General features: G+C 39.8%; 2 protein-coding genes across 5 annotated transcripts in view; one reads left to right on the forward strand and one right to left on the reverse strand.

The window, feature by feature from the left end:
• The window catches only part of LOC122872438 (perforin-1-like), a 34,555-nt gene extending 15,331 nt beyond the window's left edge, over window positions 1-19,224 (reverse strand). Inside the window, exon 1 of the mRNA XM_044188690.1 lies at window positions 19,167-19,224. The gene's annotated coding sequence lies outside the window, so the exon portion shown is untranslated. The remainder of the gene's footprint in view (window positions 1-19,166) is intronic.
• The window catches only part of LOC122872418 (testis-expressed protein 2-like), a 33,135-nt gene that overhangs the window by 1,995 nt on the left and 5,059 nt on the right, over window positions 1-26,081 (forward strand). For 2 of the 4 annotated variants that reach the window (XM_044188641.1, XM_044188657.1), the window contains exons 3-10: window positions 3,116-3,255; window positions 14,138-15,677; window positions 18,029-18,229; window positions 18,578-18,908; window positions 19,196-19,434; window positions 19,716-19,880; window positions 20,462-20,561; window positions 25,860-25,986. In XM_044188641.1, the coding sequence (XP_044044576.1) occupies window positions 14,160-15,677; window positions 18,029-18,229; window positions 18,578-18,908; window positions 19,196-19,434; window positions 19,716-19,880; window positions 20,462-20,561; window positions 25,860-25,986 (2,681 nt within the window). In that variant the 5' untranslated portion in view covers window positions 3,116-3,255; window positions 14,138-14,159. The remainder of the gene's footprint in view (window positions 1-3,115; window positions 3,256-14,137; window positions 15,678-18,028; window positions 18,230-18,577; window positions 18,909-19,195; window positions 19,435-19,715; window positions 19,881-20,461; window positions 20,562-25,859; window positions 25,987-26,081) is intronic. The other 2 variants (XM_044188632.1, XM_044188648.1) reach the window with 1 other exon arrangement.

Here is a 26,081-nt window from a genome sequence, read left to right on the forward strand (position 1 = left end):
TATAGAAAAACATCAAAGACTCACTCTCATTGTCTCCTTAAGGAATTTCAACATCACATTAGTCACATTAGTGTTACAGGGGACAAGGCTACAACTGCGGCCCCCATAATGCTTATACTGATGATTGTTTTGGACCTATAAACAGGCTTTTATATCTTGGGGCCAAAGTCATGTAATGATGATTTATTGATCACAAAATCTGCTGAAGGGTTCTGCTGCTGCACCCCCATACCTTCAGGCCATGGCCCAGTCCTACACACCAGACCATACTTTTTGGTGCTATTGGGTTTCTAAAATTTCCTTTGTCTTTCTGCTTATTCTCGTAATAATTTATCACGTGATAATTTGCAGGTCTCAGGAATATTGCTACACTGTCCTGACCCTTGCACTCCAAAAGTATTCTCTTTGTAAATCAGAAGAGACTTGCCTAATTTGTTTGCTTAGATGTATGGCATATTTTAAAGTTTTGTTTAGTTCAGAAAACAGTTGCTGTGTTGTTGAGTCAATAATTCACAGTAAATGGTGATTTGACTTTCAGATTTGCATGAAACAGACAAGATCTTGTGTAATGTGAAAAGACCACTGTCTCTACTGAAATGATTTCATTACTTTTTCTGAGTAACTATTCTAAAAGCCTTATTCAGGGTAGTTAGGGCTGAGATCCTGTGAATATCAAGGAGAAGAGACTGTTAGATACTACAATATTCACTCTTTTGATTGTTTTTCGGAAAGAGGCATTTAGGTCTGCAAGATGTTAAGGCTGCCATATTAGACTACAATGTAATGTAATCTGTTATCTTTCTACAAATATCTGTCCAAATAGCTGATTCCATCCAATATGTAATAATTAAATACTAACAAGATTAGATATTAAAGTTTTTGTTTTGCACATATGGAAAGTTTGGTCTTATGTAATACATAAAAATAGATCACTTCATTGCATTGAACATCAGTTTGATTATTTTACGTGATTTAAAAAAAATATATAAATATATATATATTTGCCACAACATGATATTGATATGAAAAATGAGGGGATGTACAAGCACATAGTCATTTTAAGTATGGAGGACATTTCTGAGCAGTATAGGCCAAGTTAAAAAATACGATGGAGTTTATTATTTTTTAAGTATCAGCGAATCCCACGAGAAAGACCAAACCCAAGAACTACTAGCCTAGAAAAATAAGAATTGTTTGTGTACCCAAAGCCTGATATAGCATACCTACAAACACATAGCAAAGCCATATCATTTCATTTTGTTACATATTCTCTCTAACACTAAATAATAGTGTGAGTGCATTTTTGATCTCTGGATCACAGTAGCTCCAAAGTGGGCTGACATCATTGCACATGCTCTGAGACATCCATCCATGTTGACACTGGTTTGCTATTTTTAGCTATTTGGACTTTTGGATCACACTCTAATCAGTATGGCAGTATGGCAACTAGAATTGCCCAAAATGTGCATCCAAATACAGCGGTACAGCTACTTTGTGTTCTTAAGCTTTCTGTGGCAAGGGGGGCAGAAGCTGTATCAGGCTATACACACACACACCACTTGTTGATGGGATAAGTTAATTGTTTTTTGTTGATAATAAAGGATAAATTCATAGGATTTGTTGATAATAAAAAGATATCCTTTACCTGACATCTGTCACAGATAAGACACGGCACCAATACTTTGTGAGCGCAGCTGTCATGTTAGAAAGGGTGATTGAGAGACGAAGGCGTCAGTTTATTAGAGAAAGGAAAAACAAAAACAGGATTCACCGTTGAGAGACAGGAGTTTTAGAGTTTGAGCAGCAGGTGCAGTGACCTTCCACCAGTGTTATTTTCATCAAATGGAGTGTGTCATATTCATCTTTCACGCTGAGGCAAGGAACATGTGCTGCTTATCATACTCGGCGAAGGAATTGGCCTACACCCCTGTTGACTGTACACCTGTTCTTAGCTTTGACTCACTTTGTGGCCTTCCAAGTTCTCAGCAGGTCTAAACCTATTTTTACTGAAATATAACTGTTCTTGTTTTGGTCAAGGCTCAGTCAAAGAATTGACAGATGTAGATAGTGTAATATATTTTGTATCAAATAAAAATGTTTAATAAAAATAATAAGATGTTTGCTATCTATATAGCCCTCTTGAGGACAGCTGATATGGAATTAAAACGACAATTCAACTACCTTGTACTTACAGTACATTCACACCTTTCCTGAAATTGACACACAATGGCCCATTACAATATAGGTCAATCGCACCTTACAATAGAGTATAATTTCAATTTACCACATGAGACCATTTGTCTACTTGGTTTTTTTTTTTTTGGTTTTTTTTTAAAGACTTTTAGATATTGCTTAAGAATTGTACAATATTTTCCCACTGTGACCAGATAAGTAACTTTTAAGCAAGTGTAGTTCACTTTGCCTTCTGTCATATGCTAACCTTATTTGGTTTTTAGCTCGTAATCATGTCACTGTTTTCAGGCTCCTGACCAAGACTTATTTGGATTAAAATAAATGCAAACCAAACTTCCTCTTCTGACAACACAGTCTTATGATTGAATTAATGAGGGGTGGTTGGCGGTGCCTTGCTTAAGCAATTTTTATTTTTATTTTTTTAATTGAAGTAATGGAAAGACTAGACAGGTGAATGTCCATAAACACTGGCTCAGCTTGACACCGTTAGCAATCTTGACAGCAATGCAAAGGCAATAAGCCCAGCCTATTGTCACATGAGTGTGTGCTTGTGGAGGCAACTTAGGTTTTATCAGAGCAATGTCCAGGGCTTTGTTGGACATGTGATCTTTACAGAATTCCACATAGGGGTGTGTCTTTATTGATTTCTATAGAACTCTTTGTAGATCTCTATAGACAGTTGTGATGCCTGTCAATAATTTACTGGTAGTGCATAGGACAGTGCAACATCCACAAAGCCAAGATGTGTTTATATATATATTTTTTAAACTCGTAAACAACTCTAGATCTGAATCTGTGTTGATATTATCAGTTTTCCTTCTCTATAATAAGAGAAAGTAAGATCTGCCATTCAAAGTTAAAAATACTTGTGTTTTGTTATGTAGCTAAGCGTTACTTCTCCTGAACTTCCTCATTCATGCAGGTGCCAGCGAACGCCACTGTTGCTACAGACAGGTGCTGCTCCCTCACCTATCCAAGCACTGAAATAATGACCATTACTGAGACGTCAGGAGAATGTGTCAGCCTGCCAGCCAGCCAGTAACATTCACAGGCCTGTTTCAGGTGCTGTCTCCATTGTGCGCTGACAGTACCATTCATCTCGCTGCCATCATAATAATCACTTGTTACCAAAGGAAAGAGACAGAGGCGAGGTGGGAGGTGGGAAGATGTATAAATATAGCCTGTCTATAAATATTACTTCAGAGTTTCTCACTTGAAACTGAGACATTATTCACAAAGCTACAGTACATTCACAGGCAGCATTTTGTGAGAGAAGAAAAAAAATATAGATGTCTGAGCATAAGTGAATATATTTGCTGTTTTAATTTGAGCCCTGAGGAATGGCGCAGCTGTCTTTTCATAAGATTAAAGCCACTCCTTTAGAATTTCACCACGATCTACAGATTAGTCTGGAATACAATGACAGAACACAGACCATTTCAGTCTCCCATCGGCTGCTCTCACACTTGATAACAATGTAGTCTTTTGTCATTACAGTTTGGCTGAGAAATGCTTTCCCCAAATCCTTTCACTTTGTCCAACACTGATAACAATAAATGTACGATTACCGCATTCCACACTCACAATTAAGTTTCTGTTTGATTTATTGTTGGCCAGGAGTGCACGATTATTGCTAAATGAGAATCCTGATTATTTTGAGAAATACACTGAGAAATTCTGATGGTAAGAGGAACAAATTGTTTTAGACAACATTTTAGATTTTTTTTTTTAAATACATCAGATATTGAAAATTAAATCTTTAAGGAATGTAAGATCATTAGTTTTATACATTAACTAACGATAAAATGTGCAGCCCTACAATCTGTTACTTGGTGTGTGATGTCTCCGGTGTGCCTCAAAGCCTGCTGTTGTGGAACTGTATTGGGTGGCACAGAAATTTAATTACTTGAGACAGATAAGGTAGACAGTTACATGTGCGGTGCATTTCATCAGGAACAGGAAAAATCCACAGCCCTATTCTACAGAGAAAAGGTTAATTCTGCTTTGAGACATTCACAAAGTGTGGAGGTTTATGTCATTGTCTGTTTTTTTTCATTCTGTATTTGTGGAAATTACGAATGTAGTATGTTGACTTTTGGCATGTACTGTAAACTGTTTGGGGAAACGGAGGAGTCTTTAGTAGAGACAAAGCAGGAAGTTGGTCCAGTCCTCTCCTGGGTTCGACCAGATGTGGCTAGTTGAGCAGATGGCTGCCCCAAAGGCCTGGATGCAGACTGTGGCTTGGCTTACTGGACCATTCCCATGTTCTTGTGTTGGCTAGAAGGCTCAGTTTCACTGTGGCTTGTTTTTGGATGAATCTTTTGGTACCTAAGCCTGTTAGGCTGACAGCCATTTTTAAAAAAAAATGTTTTGGTTTGTTTTTTAACGATTCAAACTTGTGCTAAGTCCCGACAAGATACAGCGTAGCTGCTGACTGTTTTACCCCATCATTTCTCCATTAGTTTTCTCAGAAATATAAACCATAACTAAACCAAGCACAAGGTCAAGGCCAGTGTCTTTGTTTTTAATGACTGACTTGTTTTTAAGAACTGAACATGTGACTAGCTGCTACAAGCTTATTGAATAGTAATTGAAGTGAGGCTAATAGTTAAAATAGCAATGGAAGAACATTCTAATTAAAATAATATAAACTAACAAGTTTTCAAAGCAGCCATTTTGTTTTTAAAGTGCTGTTAAAAAGAATCATCAAACTGCTTTAGCTTAAAATTGTAAAAGAAGAGTTGTGTCTCCTGTGGGAGGCAATGTTAAGGCTGACTGAGTCAGGATCTGTAATCAGAGCAGAGGCAGATCTCTGTGCTTGATCTATGTCACAGTTTTGTCACCGTCGCAGCCAAGGAGGTCATTCAAAAATAATGAGGGCTTGTTGATGAGGTTACCAGTTAAGTGAGGAGTTATTTAACATGAACAACATCTGGGTCAGTGAACTGACATTTTTTGAAATAGGCTGAACCTTACAGAGTATGAACTGCTTTCAGAAACACGAGGCTTCTCTATGTTCTTTGTAATTAAAAGCAGTTGGTAGTGTATGTTCTGGGTAGTTGTGGTTGTGTAAAACCAGGATCACTATGCTATAAAAGCCTACTGTTACAGTCTCTTTTCCTCTCTTTCTCCCTCTCTGTTTCTTAATACAGGATTCTTTTTTTTTTTTTACTTCCTAGCCTCGATGGACGCTCTGTCACATGCTCTCCACGAGCCAGTGTGTTCTCACTGTTGTGATCCACAACAGCTGAGCTATTGCAGGCAATAATTGAGCAATCCAACTAACTATCCTGATGGCCATTTGAGAACAAGTGTTAAAGGGACAGTTCACCCCAAAATCAAAATTACATATTTCTCCTCTTACCTGTAGTGCTATTTATCTGTATGGATTGTTTTGGTTTGAGTTGCAGAGTTTTGGAGATATCGGCTGTAGAGATGTCTGCATTTTTTTAATATAATGGGACTTTATGGCACTTGGTTTGTGGTGCTCAAAGCTGCAAAAAAAAAAAAAAAAAAACATTTGAAAAACTCAACAGCAATTTCTCTTTCCAGAAATCATGACCCGGTTACTCAAGATGATCCACAGATTTGTTGTGAGCGGTTTCATGTAGGAATGGTATGAATCGGTAGAAAGAAAATAGTTCCTGCATGAAACTGCTCACAATAAGGTATATACATAATATATGTAATATATTATGTATATACCTTGTTGTGAAATTTCATAATTTCTTATATCTGTAATTAGGAAAGTGTAGTATTAAAACCCACAGTGCAGTGTTTCCTACACTTTGCATTTTGCTTTTATCAGGGTGACTAATCAGCAACTTTTTTTATAATCGAATAATTGTTTAGGTTACTTTTCAAGCAAAAACGCCAAACATTCTCTAGTTTCAGCTTCTTTTGCTCCTTTTCTTTGAGAAGTATTACCAAAAAATCATATTACTATATGATAGTAATACACATATCTTTGGATTTTGCACTGATGGCCAGATAATACAAGGAATTTGAAGACGTCACCTTGGACTCTCGTAAATTGTAATGGGCATTTTTCACTTTTTTCTGACTTTTTATAGACAAAACGATTAAATGAGAAATGAATTGGAGTCTCTCAGTTGAAGCATCAGACTATTTTGGATGCACTTTGAGCATTGTATAGACAGCTGCAAAACTTTGTAATCAACAATTTGCACTTAATTCATTAATGATGAACATGATGTAGCCCACAATGTGGTCTTCAGAAACGCGCGCCATTACTGTCATATTTTTCCAACAATTATAGGCAAACAGCAGACGTAACACGTCACTCTTTGTCTCTAATATCATTTGCAGCTATCCCAATGTATAGACTTTAAATGCTGAGAAAGTAGGACATAAAGATGTAGGACAGACATTATAGCCAAACAGGGGTAGGGTTGACATTTAGTAGGTCTGTTACATGCTGCTCTATCTCTATCAGTATTTCTCATAATTGCAGAAACAGTGTATTTATGAAAATTATATTCAAAAAAACCCATCTGAACCATTTTGTTGTAACAAACGGCATAAACCAACACACGTGACAACACTTGCCCAGCAACAAATGCCTAGTTCAGTGTATTCTGAATTCACATGTATGTGCACATTTGTAAACAATAGGCATATCTTTTGGACAGCAGCTGTGACTTTCAAACATTTCCTATTCAGATGTTACCTTTTTTATTTGTGGGTTTCCGGAGAGACTTTATTGTCTGTCATTGCCACTGTTTGTTTCTTTATCTGTTGTTCCAGCATTAAAAAGCTGATTTGCTCTAACATAGCACTATCATGGGACAGAAACCTTGTATTTCTAAAAGGTCACTTCACAAGAATTTAGGAAAGGCTGGTTGTTTTATGTGTGAGGACGTGATGTGTTTGAAATTATACACTGTGCCTCGGTTTATTAGTTGTTGTTTCTCAATAAGTGTCATGAGACTCATTCACACATTTGCAACTGTAAGATTTCAATTCAAAGAAGAAGCAGCAGCACACAAAGGGAGGCCAGAGCAAAATAGAATATTGTCAGTTTGTGTTTTAACTGTGGCTCCGCAGGATAACAGTGGTACACTGACCTTCCAAAAGCAATAACATAATCATATTTTGTCAATACACTATGTTGGTTATCTTGTTTCAATGGCACAGTGTACTCTAGCTGGCAGAGGAAGGCTTTAATACCCATGATGATCTCACCGCCTAACATTTCCATCCCCACCTGTCTCACCAGTTTATCAGCATTCTTGAGAACAGTTTCGGTCCTGTTCGGCTGCTATTGTTTGTGTCTCCAGAACCAGGAATCTGAGGACTCTGTGAAATGCATTTACCAGTTCACCACAGCCTCTTAGTCACTCCCATACATACACACATACAAGCACTCACACACACCTTTGTCACAACTAACTAACTAACATACTCATCACTGTATATATTTCTACAGTTACAGAAACAAAGAGAGCGAAAGAATGAGGAACATGAAGGCACATTACATACCAGACTTGCATCCACATAACTGATGAAGATTATTGCCCTCTCTTTTATATTTATCATCCAGTTAAAGCACATATTGGGCCTTGACGTGTTCACATAATGAGTGAAAGCTCAAACGGCACAAGGAGCCATTCTACAAAAATATCTTTCGTCATGTTAAGCTTTCTCCCCCCTCGACATTTACTTTCTAATTAAAACAAAAAAAATGGGTCATATAATCCATGTGCAGCTGTTGGATATCTGTAAATTGTCATTGCCTTCGGGGGCTGTTAACTGTTAGCTACTGTGGCTACAATGTTGGCAGTAGCATTAATGTGAGCATTGGGCTGTGAGACACTTTTCAAGTCATTAGCTAAACTGTCAGGGAAAGCCATTACTACTTCAAATAAACAGCAGGATTTAAAGTGGGACTTCTTCTAATCCCTCCCTAGGCAACCTGGATAAGATAGTGGTCTGGGATTTCATTATGTCTTCCATGGGGGAACGTGTGGGACATGAGTGAAGTCTTTTTCTCTGGTAGTTTAATTTCTGTCCCTTATCTAGCATCCTCTTAATGCCACTGGTGTTATCTGAAACAGTGGTGTATGACATTTGAGATGCTCTGAGAGGGCTGGCATGTCGTGTTGTACTGGCAGAAAGCAACGGGCAGGATGACTTGCAAAAATACCCTTACAGTGTGGTTACTGAGCTGCAAACACCAGAAACTGTCAGTCAGTTTTACTGAATGTAGGTCCTCATGCATTTAGGAAATAGGGATACTAATGTGGGGAGGCTGACTTCTAACGTCATGCTTATATTTGCTTATGTATGCAATGAATCAGAAAAGATAAAAAAGCATACTGCCCTGTCTCTGTGCAGACACACTAGCTTCTGGGAAACAGACACAATATGCTATCTTGCTTGTCTATTGTTGTAGACTGAAGGCTAATGGTGTTCCCCAGGTGGCATGTCTTTTCCCATAGTCACATAGGAGCAATTTCCCAAACAGTTCTGTTTATCGTGATTCAGGCTCATTCCTGAGTGAGCTGCAAAGAGTTGTTGACTGATATTTGCTTCCTTATTGGCCCAAGGCTCTTGGGTAGTTCGTCATTCGGAGTGGATTTAGTTAGACATAATTAAAGGGTGTGGGAAAAGTGATCAATTGTTTGTGCCTTGGGCTAAACATCATATGAGGAAGCTTGTCATGAAGCAGCTTCTTTCCAACTGGATTGATGAAGAGCCGATTTGGGCTCGAAACGTACTTTTTCTAAACGTAAAAGTACAGAATTTTAAAGGGTGCATTCTACAGTGTTCCTTGGGAGGCAGAAATCACCATACAGTTTTGGACTTAGCACCTGGACAAGAAAAGTGTGTGTGTGTGTGTGTGTGTGTGTGTGTGTGTGTGTGTGTGTGTGTGTGTGTGTGTGTGTGTGTGTGTGTGTGTGTGTGTGTGTGTGTGTGTGTGTGTGTGTGTGTGTGTGTGTGTGTTGCAAACTAATTGCTGTGACCCTGGCCAACAGCTCTAAAGGCTAGGGTACACTTGAAACAAACTATAACATACAACGTGTCATGCAACCATGTCAAAAAGTGACACTACGTGACTACGGGGCAACAAGCCTTTTTATCATATAAAGGGCAGAATGCAATAGTCTTTCAAATGGGTATAACCGCACATACTTTTGGACAGTCTTTCCTGGAAAGCATTCATGGTGTTGTACTTAGTTGTACACACAAAAAAGTGAGAGAAGTTGTCGCATGAAGACTGAAAAAGAGCTTGAGAGAGAAGTTCAAATCCTGCCTAATTTTTCACCTCCTTATGCCAATCGCTGCGTGACGTGGGTCTGCTTGTCGTATGCAGCCTTCCTGAATTCCAACAGGTGAAAGGTGTAGGGGTGGGGGTTTCAGACGCTGTTTGACAATCCTACAAGCCTTTCGTTTGAAGCATACTGACTCCTTACGGGCCTATAGCTGCCAGAGGGGCTGTGCGCACATTCCAGGTTTCTTTGCTTCCTGACAGTTACATCCTAAGTTCCAGACTGGCTGACAAAGTGTGATTAGGTCATACAGGAGGTGGTCACACTGTGAGACACTGAGTCATGCTACCCGTAGAACTGTGGTTATTTAAGGAACCCAAAGTTTCCCAAAAAATGACACCTTAGTAACATTCATTCCAAGAAAATATTAGATGTTGAAAGAAGGATCCTCCCTTGTATGCACTTCATATGTTATAACATCAGTATTCCATTTATGTTGTAAATTTCTGTTTCTCCTTTTGGTGGACCTACTTTTCCTCATCTGACTCCATTTAGCTATTTCTGCTTCTGTTAGAGACTTCCTACATTTCTTAATATGACATCATGAAATCTCAAGAATGGTTGTGAACTTTAACACAGTGGTCATTGGTGGAGAGAACAGTTGAGATACAGGAGCAAGAGGTCATCTAGTCAAGAAAAATTGACAGTTGCACTGCTCACTAATAAGGCAGCATACCATGTCTTGTGGCTACATTGATGGTTGTCTACTATGGCACCATCAAAAGATGTCCAACACTAAGAATTTCTCCCAGCATTGTTGAACTACGATAAAAGTACCTTTTTTTTTTTTTTTTTTTGAAAGATTAATCAGCATTAAATCACAAATATCAGAACACTAGCATTTTCCTAAAACTACTCTTAGAATGAAAGCATGTTAGGTAGCTTATCCAGCCATTCAGTTTAATTGCACTACACTACATTGAATGATGTCTGAGCCTTCTCTGTGAAGTAATCAATCAAGTTTATCATACATGATGATTATTGTGGATGTTCTACTTGTTTGAAATTTTTACATTTCTCTGTGCTTCAAGTATTTGTTTTGGGCCAGATATTAGAAGAGATAGCAAAATGACACCTCTAAATAACAAAATGAGAATGCAAGAGCATAAATGCCTGCCTTTATAAACAAATGTTTTGGCATGGATTTTTCATTTAACTACATATTGTCATTTGTAACTATCTGATTTTCCTAATACTGTGTAATAATAATACTGTAATATTGTGTAATCATGGTGTTGTCATCAGCTATTCTGGTCCTTGTACAAAACAAGACAGTTGACACTACAGTCTTAGACTAATAAGTAATAGGCTTCTGTGTACATTCTGAGATGTGTTTTGTTGTCTGGATAACAGAGGTCCGGGGTCATGTTCTCTGAAAACTATACTGAGAGAACAAGGTGTCAGCAATCAGTCAGTCTCCTCTCAAAGCAACTCATTAGTTGCAGCATCACAGTCAGGAAGCCAAGTGGGACTACTGGTTCAGATCCAGGCCTTGGTTATAAAGGTTCTAACCCACAATCTAAAGTCCACCTTGAACAGTTTACGTTTTGCTGGAGGGTTTTTTGTGTGTTTTTTTTTTGTTTTTGTTATTGACATGGTTGTATAAACACTTTTAATGAATAAGGATGCTACATTCATCTTATTTTCATTTTCTACTCTTTATTAGTAATGTGAAATTTGAAGGCTGTCAGCAAGAAAACATGAATGTTGGATTTAAAATACAGCTTATCAGCTTTATGAGGAAGGAAATGAATTCAGCACATTTATTAGACCTCAAGGATACACACAGTGCATTTTGGTGAGTAACACTGAGTGCCACAAGACACCTTTTTAAGAATTCATACAGTCTATGTTAAGTTGTGAAGGTTTGAAATGCATACATTTGAGCTGTTCACACTCAAATTCCTACTGTACTGGGAGGGCCTTTTCATGCATATTTTATAGAAAACCCTGTCCTTTTTTTTTTTTTCTATATATCTGAAGGTTAGGATAAAAATTGGAACTGGATTTTACACCTTATCATGTTTTGACACTGCAAAGATTAAATTCAGAGATTTAACTTACACTTGCATCTATTTTAGGCTACTTGTATAAGACATCACTGTGTCAAAATAACGTGTTGTGACAGTTTTTAATTGCAACTGCTATCTTCACACCTCACCAGCTAGTCATTTCAATTCACTTCAATTCAATGGTGCTTCATTGCCCTGGAGAACAGACGTTAACATTGCAAAAGCAAGTGTGAAATAAAAACATAAACAGAAGAAATGTGCTATTAAAATATATACAGCTAGTCCTTCTCCAGTTCATTTCAACAATACATCCAATGGCTAAACGCACAAAGCCATGTAAAGCTACTTAGTTCACGTGCATGGATATCTTCAGCGTGTCTAATAGCTCTTTGAGTCTCTTCTCATAACCAGTGTGCGCTGCTTGATACAGAAGAAGTGAACTGTGAACATGTCTCTAATGAGTGCAAAACATGAGGGTTAATGAGGCTGGCTTGCTTCTGTAATTAGCTTCATCAGCATCAATGGCAATATTTCACTGGCTCAGGGAAAGCCACTGGGAGTGGGGATGCAAGACAAACTGGTACTTCATTGTCAATGTGTACATATACACACTTGGATGGACAGCAAAAAGCATAAACATGCAGATATACATGCCCGGTCTTTTGCCCAGTTTGTTTGTTCTGTTTCTCTAGTGTTAATTGGGAGATAGAATCAGCTTACAGACCATACATACATACATACATACAGACATACTTCCCCATTTTATTGCTAATCCTAATGTGCTGTTAGCAAACACTGCTAGGTGCTTTGAGTCTTGTATGTTAAAATGAAATCCATGTCCAACTGGCAATCCACTAGAATCGCCTCATTGTGTTGCTGCTGACTGAAGGCTGGCTAGCTAGGGACAGAGTTGGCTGGCAGACTGCCTGGCTGGGTAACAAGCTCACTCGTGACCCATGTGACAATGAGTGGCCATGTTGAGTCTGTATATGAGTGAGCCAGCATGACCTCATGCCACCTCTGTTGTCTGGACAAGGCACAAGTATGTCACTGCTAAATGTCAACAAGACATTATCATAATTCTATTTTCACTACCAGAGGATGTCACATAAATGTGAATAGAAGCAACAGTTTGATTACATTGTGTTGCCAGATATGTCCTGGCATAATTTTCCCAACAGTACAGAAAATTTAACCTGTATACTGCTATGAAGTTCCAAACATTAAATACACCAAATATTAAATGTGTGTGTTGTTTACGTCAAAGATGTCTTTTTTGGCTTTTGCAAGATGTCACACGCCAAGTGTTGAATGAGACTGGGGAAGTATTTTAGCCAAGGAAAAGTACAGCTTAAGAGTGAATTCCTTTCCATCATAAGCGCATTGTTCTGCATTACACTGGTCAGCTTAGTAGCCGACTAAATTCATAGCTATAGATGTCATGTCATACATATAAATTGGGAGATCTGGAAGTCTGAACGCTGATCCATGATCCATGATCCCACAAATTCCTGCTTTTGCATAGACAATACCAGACTACAAATGGCGCTCTTACTTCCTTGTGTATTTAACCCAAGGCTTTTCCTTTTATTTACAGTATCAACTTCGGTAGAGTTGCTTTACTTGGGCTGAACTGATCTTTTCCATACAACCCTAAAAGTAGCTGTACCTTCTACTGAAAGGTGTTTGTTTCTGAAAGATCATTATGGGAAGCCATTTTATGATGTTTCCATATGGTTTGATTGTAAACTAGCTTAGCAGCAAAAATGCTATAAAGCTGTTAAACTAGTGACACAGCCATAAGCTTGTAGGATAAACTCAAGTGTAATTGAAACTAAAAGAGTACTCCACCAATTTAGTCTTGCACTCCTGTGACATTATCAGACTCACGATAAAATCTTAATCAGTGCAGCAGAACCAGAGATACCGTCTTTTTTTATTCCACACATTCTTCTTTCTTGTCAAAAGCTGGCCACCCACATTATTCACAATGCAACTCACCCACCAACAGTTCAGTAGTCAGATTTCTAGCAGCTCCCTCTGGAGCCATAAAAGGCTTTATACAACTTATTTTTTACATATGCATATTCCCATTTAATTAAACTGTTTCTTAAAATGTTAAAGCTGAATCAGCTCTGTGAATGTTCTGCATTAAATCTGAATAGCGTTCCTATCTGCCTGGATACTTTATTAACATACCCTTTATAAAGTTGGATCATTTTCTTTGTCCCATATAAATATAGGTGGAATTGCTGTCAGTTGATCACCCAGAGTACTTCAGGCATCTTGTTGTGGCACCCAATGCATAATTGTGCAATGTTACATCATTCCAACCTGAGTTTGTTATCTGGACTTTGGCTGATGTCTGTGGTCATGTGCCCTTGACAAAAAGAGTCTTGTTTCAAAAGTGTACTAACTAGCTTTTAAAAGCTTTCAACAGCATTTGAGATGATGGAACCAGAGAATCTTTGGCACTTTTGTTTGAAAAATGATTGATACAATTATTCAATTATCAAAATAGTTACTTAAAAAAAAGTATTATTATATTTTTATGTATTATTTTTCTGTCGATCGACTAATCGATTAATTGACTAATTGTTCCAGTCCTAATTTAGTGTCATCTCTTTTCCTTCTTTGCAGACTACTCAGTGGGAGTACTGCAATGACTAGCCGACATCCTAGCCATGCAGAGAGCGCTCATTCCACAGAAAAACAGCCACCTGCCGTGTCCCCCAAGCTCCATGTCCAGCGATCGGCATCAAAGGAGACCATCACCGTCCACTTCTCAGCTCTTGGGAAGGAGGAAGAGGAGGAGGAGGAAGAGCCATACAGGACATCTGTCTCCACTACCTCAGCTGCTCAGAATGACTCAAATATTGTGACAGCCTTAGAGGCAAGTGAGGATATGTTCGAAGGGGTGCCATTGGACTCTGTAGCCGAGGCTGCTGTCATTCCTGAATCATCCAGACTTTCTCCAGTTTCTAGACATCACACTAACAGTTCTCCCACACAAACGTCTTTGCAAGTTGCTGAGCAAAAAGGCTCAACTTCCAATTTTACAACTAAATCTTTTAGCTTTCCCTCCAGTGACAAACCCTTTCTCAGCTTGATGAAGTCTCTCTCCTCTGACACGGAGTCTCGTGAGGGCATCCCTTCTGTTGCTGCTCCTACAGTAAGGCATAGGCACCTGATGAAGACTCTTGTCAAATCTTTATCTTCAGATACATCCCAGGACTCATCCTCCTCCTCCACACCCTACCGTCTACCAGAATCCCTGCAACTCTTCAAGCAATTCACACAGTCCCGGATGCCATCTGCTACCATGTCTTCAGCTGTTGATTCTAAAACTGCCCCTTCCTCTCCATTAACCTCGCCAGATAACCGCAGCTTCTTCAAAGTCTCAGAAGTCGAGGCAAAAATTGAAGACACTAAGCGGCGTCTCTCTGAGGTCATCTCAGAACCGCTCCAGATGCTGAGTAAGATCATTGATGAAAAGAGTGGCAGCATTTACCGGCCCAAGGCCCTCTCTGCCAGTGCCACAGAACTCTCCAACATAATTGCTATCAATGGTCACATGGAGAGCAACAACAATTACTGCATCAAGGAGGAAGAAGGAGGTGACTGGGAGGCTGAGAGCCCCAACAGCAGGGCTTCAGGTCCAGCAGAATCATCTGTTCCCCCCTCTGTTGACACTAAGAGCCCCAACAAATCATCTTTACTTTCCATGTCATTGGACAAATGCTCTATGTCAGCTCTTGCTAAACAAGAGGATGAGGACTATTGCATCCTGCACAGTGAGGACTTTGAGACTTGTACTGACACAGAAGGTGATGGTGGTGATAGAACTGATGATACTGGAACTGGTAGTCAAACTAAAGTGCCACTAAGTGATAGTACTGAACCATGCAGTGAAGATGAATCCGAAAGTATTGAGCCGGCACCTAGTGTTCCACACTATACTCTCATCATCCTCACTGTACTGGTGTATGGTTATTTTGTATTACCTCTGCCCAGTTATGTAGGAGGAATGCTGCTTGGGATTGGGCTGGGATTCCTCTTAGCCATTGGTGTTGTGTGGCTGACAGGACCAAAACCTTCTGGCAGTAGTTTTAGACATTCCAGACACCATGGGAAGTGGAATCTGACCAAGTTGGACATTAAGGAACCAGAAATCTACAAGGTCAGTGAATGTTTCAAAGTTTCTTGAATTAAAGGTCCAGTATGTAACATTTAGGAGGAGCTACTGGCAGAAATGGAATATAATATTTATAAGTATGTTTTCAGTAGTGTAAAATCACCTGAAAATAAGAATTGTTTTGTTTTCATTACCTTAGAATAAGCCCTTTATATCTACAGAGGGAGCGGGTCCCCTTCCATGGAGGCCACCATGTTGCGCCGCCATGTTCCTACAGTAGCCCACAACGGACAAACCAAACACTGGCTCTAGATAAGGCCATTTGCGAGTTTCACGGCCACCGTAGTTTCTCCTACATGTTTGGAATGGGAGGGTGATGCAAGCGGTATTCAAATGGTTGCCACTAAATCCTACACACTGGACCTTTTAATGTTGTCATGCTGCAAAGGCCTTTAACACCTTAAAGAATTTTGCTGGTTGATTACTTTGGACTTCTAAAGTGTTGATATGCCAATTCACTACTGAAACAGAAACATGTTTTTAATTTTTAACAGTATAACATAAGAGATTACATTAAGACACATTTTATAAAAACTAGTTCAAGTGCTTTGAAGCACTTAATCAATTTTAAGCACATCCCCCTTACTCTAATATTATAGTGACACTTGTACACTTGCCACACAGATACACACTTCTCTCTTTATAGGTCGCTGTATAAAGTATTATAGGGAAAGCTGTGATGCAGGTTATATATTTTGAAGCTGAACTCTTCAACAATTTTTACTTTGTACTTATGTGGCCTTATTTGTTTTCTTCTTTGATCCACTTTTGGAAACAATATCTGATTATTAATTGATTGATTATTAATTGTCGTGTCAGTACAAGTGGACATTAAAGTACCAGAGGAAAGCTGAAACAATCCATGGGGCTAATTTAGCAGCATTACAGTTCAAATGTGTTATAGCACCTTTCAGATGTCTTTTTTAAGGGCAAAACCTGTTGCCCTACTTCCCAAAGATCGGTCTGACCGACAGCAACGTGCTGATCTGTAAACATTAAGAGCCTGGTTATGCTAGGAAAGAACTGGTTTGTACAATGTGTTGTCCAACCACGTCGGAAGGCAAAAGTGTTTATAGTTGTGCCAAACAGCCAAACTCGAAGCTCCAATTTGTTACAACCGGCTCGCGGGCTGCAACAAAGAAGGGAGATGCAGACCAAACTTAACAATAACAAACTGAAACTTATTAAAGTAAAGAACAGTAATGGTTGCAATGAGGTGTGGAAGTCAGAGTCTGTGATGTATGAAAGTGTATAATGTGAGGTGCTTGTCAGTGTGAAACAAAGTAAAGCAACGCAAAGAGAAGCAGCAGCAGCAGAGCTTGGTGATGAGTGAAGTGACCGACAGTGGTGTCTGGGCAGGCGGGCTTGGAACACTGGCCTAATGGCACACAGCTCCACCCAGCCAAGGGCCTGCAAGACACACCAAACACCCCCAATTTAATACTTTACAGTACAAATTGAAAGAATCACACAACATTGAATTTATCCATCCATTAATCCATCCATTATCTTACCCACTTATGCTTCACTTATAGAGGAGTATATAGGAGTAAATTCTAATTACCAGTGCTAAACTCTGCACCACTGTCCCACGCCAAATTTAAACATTAAAGCAACATACCACAGAATTGTGATGTTTTTGTTTAAATTATGAAAAATAATAAAAAATACATCACTTTTATAATGAAAGATAATTTTACTTAATCTTAAAAGCTGTGTAGCTGTGCTGTGTCGTTGAAAAGGTTTCAATCACAGTCATCTGGACACTGTTTTCAGAATCAAGACGTTTCGGCTCCCATCCGGAAGTCATTCTCAATTGTGAAAAATGGTCTGAGAGCTGTATCTGTGGTATGCTGTAAATAAAGGCAAACATGCAATTTAAGATGCATATTTCTGTGACAGTTTAGGCACTGAGGTGACAAAGCAGCAAATAAACTAGATGTGGATCCTGGGCTGAATTTAGTCAGAGGAACTTCAAAAGCAAATCACAACAAACTGTTAACTTAAAAAGACAGTAGTTACAAGACACTCTCTTACCAGTGTGAAGTTCATAGAGACAGGTAACCTTTTCTATCATTGTAGAAACATGTTACATGGATGACAACACACTGTGAGCAGATATTTACAGTGTCCTCATTTTCCAGGCACAGTTTTAGATTATGTTTGTAGATGAAGTATTTCTCTGAAATGCTGAAAAGCCTACACAGCACATTGTTTATATACTTAAAAAAACGTACTTATTTCAGATAGAAAAAGGTTTTTTAGTACGATTGTTTTGGAACTCAATCCTTGAAATGTAATCTACATTAAGTAAAATGGTTATGTCTTTCCTCCAGAGCTGGATGAATGAGATATCGAACTATGACCCAGAGACATACCATGCCACACTGACACACTCTGTGTATGTCCGGCTGGAGGGCTCCATCATTCGTCTGTCTAAACCCAACCACAACGTCGCCCGCCGTGCCACACACAATGAACCAAAACCCGATGTCACCTACATCAGTCAGAAGATCTATGACCTCACCAACAGCAAAGTATGTTGTTAGTATAATTAAGAAGTTAAGTTAGTTGAAAATTGTTTCCTTTATCTTCCTGTAACTTGGTTAAAGGTCAACTGTAGTTACCTGTGTAATTCTTGTAAAGGATAACACAAGTAAATGTACAGATATTTAAGTCTATATAAGTCTAGTGCAAGGCTAGTTCATTAGAATATGCTATTCACTAAACAATGTCGCATTTTAACATGGATAATGATAAATACTACAACATGGAAATTGTCCTCTATGTCTTCAAATAGTCTTTAAAAAGGCATGAAATTTGGTGGTGGTGTTAAAACCCAACTTTGTGTAACTTAGGTCTGTCTTCCATAATCCTCCCCCCAGGTATATCTAGTGCCTCATAACCTGGCCAGGAAGCGTGTATGGAACAAAAAATACCCCATCTGCATTGAACTTGGCAAACAGGATGACTTCATGTCAAAGGCAGAGGGTGACAGGTGGGAGACCGTTGAGAGCTTCAACACAAGGGACAGAGGAGAGGGGACAGGAGGAGCACAGGAGCGAGGGTGGTCCTCTTCGACCAGTAGAGACCTGACCCTCTATCTGTTTGGAAGGACTGGGAGGGAGAAGGAGGAGTGGTTCCAGCGGTTTCTATCAGCTTCCAAACTCAAGGCGGACTTGAAGAATGCTTCAAGTGTTGCAGGGAGTAAGAGTGGTGAGCAAAACTGATGTTTGTGTCCACAAGACATTTGTTTACTTTTGCAATTCTTAGTTTTTTTTCAAGGCTAAAACTATATATATATATATATATATAAACATAAACATAAACATAAACATAAACAAAAAATAAAAAATTATATATAAGGATATATTCATACATTACACAGCTAGAGAAATGGCACTTCCAATGTAAAGTTTTAGTAGCTCAGAACCGCAAACACCATGAATCCATCCATCTAATTCCAAGCCTCACCTCTTTCTGATGTTTTCCGTGGTCCGCAGCTCTGAGCTCTCACAGTCGCAGCAGCAGCCGCAGCAGTCTGGATGAGCTACTGGCACCCCAGCCCAGGTCAAAGGACTCCGCAATCTCTTCAACAACAGCAGGCAGTGCCAAAACCAAACCTTTATTAGACTACAGTGTATACATGGCCTCGATACTGCCAAAACAGGTGGCAGTCAGCCCTACAGCTGCCAGCCCTGCCCTTCAGAGTCCTCAGAGCAGCCCTGGGGCTGATAAGAAGGTAGTGCATACTCATCTTCCAGTTACACTATTAACACCTTTTCCTTTCTAATTTCCTTTCTTAGGTGATAAACTTGTCGTCTCATTTGCAATTTAACCTTACTGTGTTACAAGCTGTGTAATTACAAACAACAACAAGTAGCTGATATTGAGGCTTGTCCTTGTAAAGATTTAGAGGGATACAATAAGTTGTATTGTAGGGGGTTAAATGTTTTGAATCCTGTACAGAGATATGAGATTCATATTCTTTTCTCCTAATGTTTGTTAACTTGCCTGCTTTAGCTTCAGAGCACCTCTTCAGCTCAGGTGCAGCCCAGTGGGGAGGAGGAGGAAAATGTTGCCTGGGTGAATGCGACTCTTGGCCGGATCTTCTGGGACTTCCTGAGCGAGCCCTACTGGGCTGAACTGGTCTCCAAGAAGATTCAGATGAAGCTCAGCAAGATACGGGTGAGTAGAGCAAGGCTCCTAACAACTGTACACTCAAAAAGCGGTTGAAATTTGAAACAGGCGGGCAAAGACACTAAGGAGGACAAGTAGAGATGAAGTAAAAAAAGGAATCATGCTCACCTTCCTGCTGAAAACAACATGTGTCGAGGCACACAGAGCATACACACACACAGATAAGCTCTCCAAATGCCCCAGCAGCTCCACACTGGGCTTAGAAGCAGACAGAGAGAGACAGAAACACCTCGCTCATCACTTCTATCCCTTTATCCTACTGTTTCTTTCTGATCCTGTACCCCAGGCAAACCTATTTTGCTTCCTCATACAATGTGTTTTGGTCTGTGTGACAACAGCTGCAGATAATATTGTAGTCTCTCTCACTGATATGTAGAGACAGTTGATTATAAGGTGTGGTGTAGTGTGTCATCCATGGCAGTATGTATGTGCATGAGTGTTCCTGTATTTATTTCATGATTCATATATCAATTTTTCCTTCTTTTTTTAATTTGGTTATATCATAATCTGCAAATTATTTATTCATGCACAGTGTACTCAGCCCAGTTGTATGCTTTTGTCTTTTTCAGTTGCCTTACTTCATGAATGAGCTAACCCTAACAGAACTGGACATGGGCTCGGCCACTCCCAGAGTCCTTGGGGCATCCAAACCCTCCATTGACTACCGAGGCAAGAGAGAAATCAATGTCAAACATGAACAAACACACACAACACACACACACACACACACACACACACACACACACACACACACACACACTGTGGTTTCTGTAAAGAGATATTGGCATGTCTGACCAGTAACGCTATCTGTGTGGTAAAGTACATTGAGCTCTATGCGCTATATTCTGGGAAGTCTCCATTCATTGTGCAGTATTTACTTATCCACAGAGCACATTTGAGTGTTCCTTATGTTTGAAACCACAACACCCCTATACCTGCAGTTCAGTTAGCTATGCCCATATTAGAGATAACAAAGATAAACATGTGGCAGTGCTAGCCAGTTGTCTATCAAGGTACGTTTGCTATGGGTTTTACTCGTATTAAGTAGTTACAACGTCGGGTGTCCCCAGGAAATTGGTTAGTGGAGGTGGTAAGCTAGCACACTGGCCCCCCCTGAGTCAGTGCATTAGCTAAAGTGCATATATGCACGTATGCCATCAAATACACACACATACTACAAAAAGAACTAGCTAGAAAAAGTTTTCACACATTGAATAATGAATTGTACACTCAAACACACACAAAATTAATTTAATTCCACAGACATTTTCTGAGCTTCTGTGAGAACTCGCACCTCTTCTCTAGGCCAGATAAAACATTGCTCCCTTTGCAAGTAACTCATTGATGGAAATAGAATTTCCACACATGCAACACCTTCAAGTTGCATATTCCAGCTGTAAAAATCTGATCAGATCCCTAAAGATGCCAATTTACGCAACAGTATCCTAATAGCTTAACATATATGAAATAATTTTAGTGTGACGTAATTTTTGCTTCATCACCACGCTACATTACTCCTGTCCTCATGTTGAAGTGTCCTCGGGCAAGACATCAGTATGTGAATGGGTGAATTGTAAAGGGGTTTGAAAAGACGCAGCCATTTACAACAACAGCTTTACAGAGGCATTATATCTATATTAATTGTTTGATTTTTGGAAAATAAACTCAAAATCCTTGGAGACAGGTGAAACACAAAGGATGCCATTTGGAGGGTAAACACAAATGAAGAGTTGCATTTGTTACACCCTTGCATATACATGAATTTGAACTCATTCGCTGTGTCATACAAACACACACAAGAGAAAGTGGCTAACATCAACTTGACAAGACAAAGCTTCTTAAAAGCAAGAATCATGCCACGTTTCACAATTTCTATCCCTTTGTGCACACACTGCTTCAATGCCATGTTCAGGGGTGTAAACAAAGGTGGGAAAAAAAAGAGTTGAATTAATTTGAGCTAGCTTGACAGTGCAAATGGGTCACAATGATTGAACATGAGCATGATCTTTCTGTGATGAATTAGTTCTTAGTGTGTCATTTCAGTATGCATTAGGCCTTTGTCTACAATTGCCTCTGTAGGTTTCCAATCCAAACCAACAGTTTAGGTTCACTTGCCCATAGTACTCAGTTCAAATTCAAAACAGAAATTAGAGCTTTGTTACAATCTTTCTAAAAATCCAAATAATTTCATTTTCAAAATCTTGTAGTGCAAGAAGTAGTGTAAAATGTCAAATGGGGTTAATACTTTGGCAATCCACTGCATGTATACACACGTGGACAGAAGTGACATTTTGTCTCATGACTGGCTCCTGTTCTTGCTGTGACTAATAAGATCACAGTACTGAGGTTGTGTCAGGATGACTCTGACATGCTCTCCTTCCAAAAAACAGCAGCACTGACGATAGAAGTCCTAACTCTAGTCCAGAAGGCTGTGCTTCCAGTACAATTAATGCTGATGATAATATAACGCAGCAGTTAAGGGTCACATCATCATCTTGTTCTGATTCATGTGTGTGGTAAGACTTTCATGTACATGTGAATCAGCATCGACATTACATAACTTTCCATACGTCTTTAAAATACTAGAAATGGATATCCATTAGGTAAAAATACACACAAAAACTAGTTTTGATTACAGCAATGGTAAAGCCAAGAACATGAACTTTATCAGCCCCAATAAGGGAGCAATAGTAAAACCATAGCCAATAACAAAAGTAGCTGCTTCATTCAGTAAGCACACGCAGAATGAGGTTTACGGTGCATCACAGTGGAGCACAACATGCACTGACACCTACTAAGCTTGTCAGGCAGTGGTTAGAGGTTAGAGAGACATGCTTGTTACTTGTAGGCTCTCAGCTCCTTAAATAAAGTGCAAACCTTTCCCTTTGTCCACAGCTGCTGCCAGACTGTCTGACCAACAGTAACACTGCTCACAGTTCAGTGGGGTATTGTTGTTTACTGGACAGTTGTGTTACAAAAGGGCATGTGGGCTCAGTTAATATGAAGAAATCTCCTTTACCAAAGGTGTTATATACTGTAGATCCTGGAAAACACTTCATAATCGAAAGTATAGAATTTGATTGGTTAGTGAGCTCTTAGCTGAGTACAATGCAGTCAGGCCCTAAGCACTTTAGCAGGTGTTATGGTTATCTGCGGATCGGATAAATCGAGGCTTAGCTTAGGGAGGGACCGTAGATTTGCCTGCTGCAACTGCCCAACTATGTTGGCTCAAGTAGCGCTTAAGCTTTCAGCTGTGTTCTAGTTTTGATCAGAAGGAGCTATTTACGTCATTTTTAGAGGAATTCTTTTATGATAATTCAGACATGCATCAGCATTGAGCTTTCCATCCCTGTATTACATAGCTTTTCTCATTCCTAACAGATCTGCCTCTTCGTTTGTTTCATATGTACAGTCTCCAACTCTCTTCTTAGTTTTCTCTTCCTCTTACATTCCCTTTCATTCCGTCTTCCTCTTTGTGTCCTCACTCTCTCTTTAGTCTCAGTATCTCCCTCCTCTGCTATGAGTCACTGCCTCATTTTTATCACTGCAGCACTCACATAACCCTATAATCAGAGCAAGTATTGATTGCATCTCCAACTGAGATGGCAACGGCATTTATTGGAACAGTTCCAGGCAAAACACACCTCAACAGCCACTTCAAACACAATCAGTGTACATAGGCCACCATTGTGTTGATGTTGTGGATAGGGCGTCCGCTTTAATTGCACTCGCATTTGGAAACTGCAATATGTTGGCAAATGTTTAGATTTCTTTCTAACAGCGTGCAAGTGAATTGATCCAGATTACCCACTGTCAATCTAAAACAGCAAAGTGCTTAATTTTTTAGACACATTGCTTGGATGTGAAAGGAAGCAGGAAAGAGGTTGGCTAAAGATAAATCAAGGCATTTAGCTTTACTTAGCCCTGTGCATGTTTCTGTTTCTACAGCTTATAGTGCTGCAGAGAAAATGAATGTTTCATGCACCTTTTCTTGCTGTGTTTCCATGATCAATAGCCTTTTACCTCGATGAAACAGTCAGTCAGTTTAGTTTTTCCTTTTGAAATTTCCACTGGTGTTACAGTGAATGTATCCTCTCAGCATCTCAAGTTCTGCCTTTACCTTGTCTCACCCCGCTCCTTCCTGGAACAAGCATGCTGAGTGCAATGGATCGATGAACCTCTCCAGCTGTGTATGTGCGCACATCTCCACAAGGAATTGTCTCTGCACGCTTGTACGTTTGTGTCCATGCACATTTGTTTTCGCGTACACTCTGCTTCATGCTCATGAGTTTTTGCAATGTCCATTTCTGTATGCATACAAGCAGTCACCCTGAATGTGTGAAGGCTTTTCTTTGCGGCATGTGCAACACACACTCGTAACTCTTCGCCATGCTGCTCCACCCCAATTAAGGAAGCACTGGTCCAGCAGCTTGCACTCCCCAAACTAACAAACCTCAGTGCCCTGCATAAACCCCCGGCTCAGCCAGACATAGTGTTATTATCCACCACGCCCCCCAGGACAGGCGGGTAAAGCAAAGCCCACTGGGTTCAGCAGGCCCAGCCTGTTCGCCCTGTGTCTCTGTCTGACTGACCGTCTATTTTTACTTTGTGCTTTCTCAAACCTTCTCTGACTTTCTAACCTTCTGTTCTTTCTTTTGCTTTCATTTCTCCCCCACTTTCTCTCTGACTCTCTCTCACTCTGATTGTTTTTCTCCCTGCCACACCAGACTCATTGCATTATCACGTCATTTAGCACAACCTGCTGGTGTTCAGGCCTCAACCGAGCAGTGAGGAGAGGGCACCCAGTCTCAGTGCTGTTTGTCCTCATGTTTTTTGCTTTCCTGTACTACATTTGTTGATCTTACCTAAACAACTTTTTTTACTTCTTCAATTCATGTACCTGTGCCATGTATGCAGTTGTCAGGAAATCTATCTTTAATCTATCTAATTATAAGGACTCTGGTATCTGTGCACTAAACACCACACTGTGTATTTATACACACTTTATGGACTTTTGCATGGCATACATGCACATGTGTCTTAGTTTGCAGCAATGTGTTTTTGTTTAGAATACGTTAATGGCTTTCATTCTTCATTCATCTTTCCTGCGTCATCTGTCGTCCTTTGCTGCCTCTCAGTGGAGTAAAGAGAAACCACACCCAAGTTCGTGGTTAGATGTGGCTCTTTGTACACAAGAACATGTGATCCTGTGTTGTAAAGAGAGCGAAAAAAAGAAAAACAGAATGCACATAGCTTGCCCCATGCGAGCCAGGCTTTTGATGGAGGCTTTTGAGGAGTTTGTATAATCCAGATTACAGCAGGTTTGGTAGAGCAGAGGTAAAAGGGAGAGAGGGAGAGCCCTGTTTATGCAGCCAGTCCCGCCTGCTGATATCAAACGGGGGGCTAGGGGGGAAGATTGCGTGCCCTCCAACTGTTTCTCCTCTGTTCAAAGGACCTTGTGATCTCTCCCTCTCTCTTTCCCCTCCCTTCGCTGAGTCTTTTGCTGAGTCTTTCTCGTCTAAGCGGAGGGATCAAAAAAATAAAATCTGTTGGGGTCCCCACTTCTGTGATGCTTGGGGGGGAAAGAGCGGTGCCACAGAAAGGGCAAGACAGAGAAGGAAGAATCTGAGAAGTGGGGAAACAAAGGAGTGAGAGAATGAGAGAGAGATTTAACAGGCAGGGAGAAGGACTGAGTCGAGGAGATTGGCCTTAAAACTAATAGCCATCGTCATTCAACTCTGCTTCTTTCAAGTATCACTCATAAATAAGGTTATACAATGATACTTTATTTTCGGTACATTTTACCTTATACACACCAATGTATCATGGCTGTGCTTGCTTGTAGATATGACAGTGAGTGGAGTACCTGTTTTATAGCATATTTAGCTCATATCCTCAAATCTACAGTTTCACTTCTTTCATTTTCTCTCAGATCAACATTTCTAATAACCACTGTGTGTCCCTCAGGCCTGTGGTTTGACCTGGAGATTTCCTACAGTGGTTCCTTTCTGATGACCCTGGAAACCAAGATGAACCTCATTCGCCTGGGCAAAGAGGGAGAGAGCGTTCGCTTAGGGGAATTTGGCAAAGATGGGTAAGACAATCAAACTTCCTCACACCGCACACACATTTTAGGAAAGCCTCAAGATGTTTCTGTTAGATGCCTTTTTCCCCTCTACTTGACTCTAA

Source organism: Siniperca chuatsi, linkage group LG3 (genome assembly GCF_020085105.1).
Source record: "Siniperca chuatsi isolate FFG_IHB_CAS linkage group LG3, ASM2008510v1, whole genome shotgun sequence".
Classification (NCBI taxonomy): domain Eukaryota; kingdom Metazoa; phylum Chordata; class Actinopteri; order Centrarchiformes; family Sinipercidae; genus Siniperca; species Siniperca chuatsi.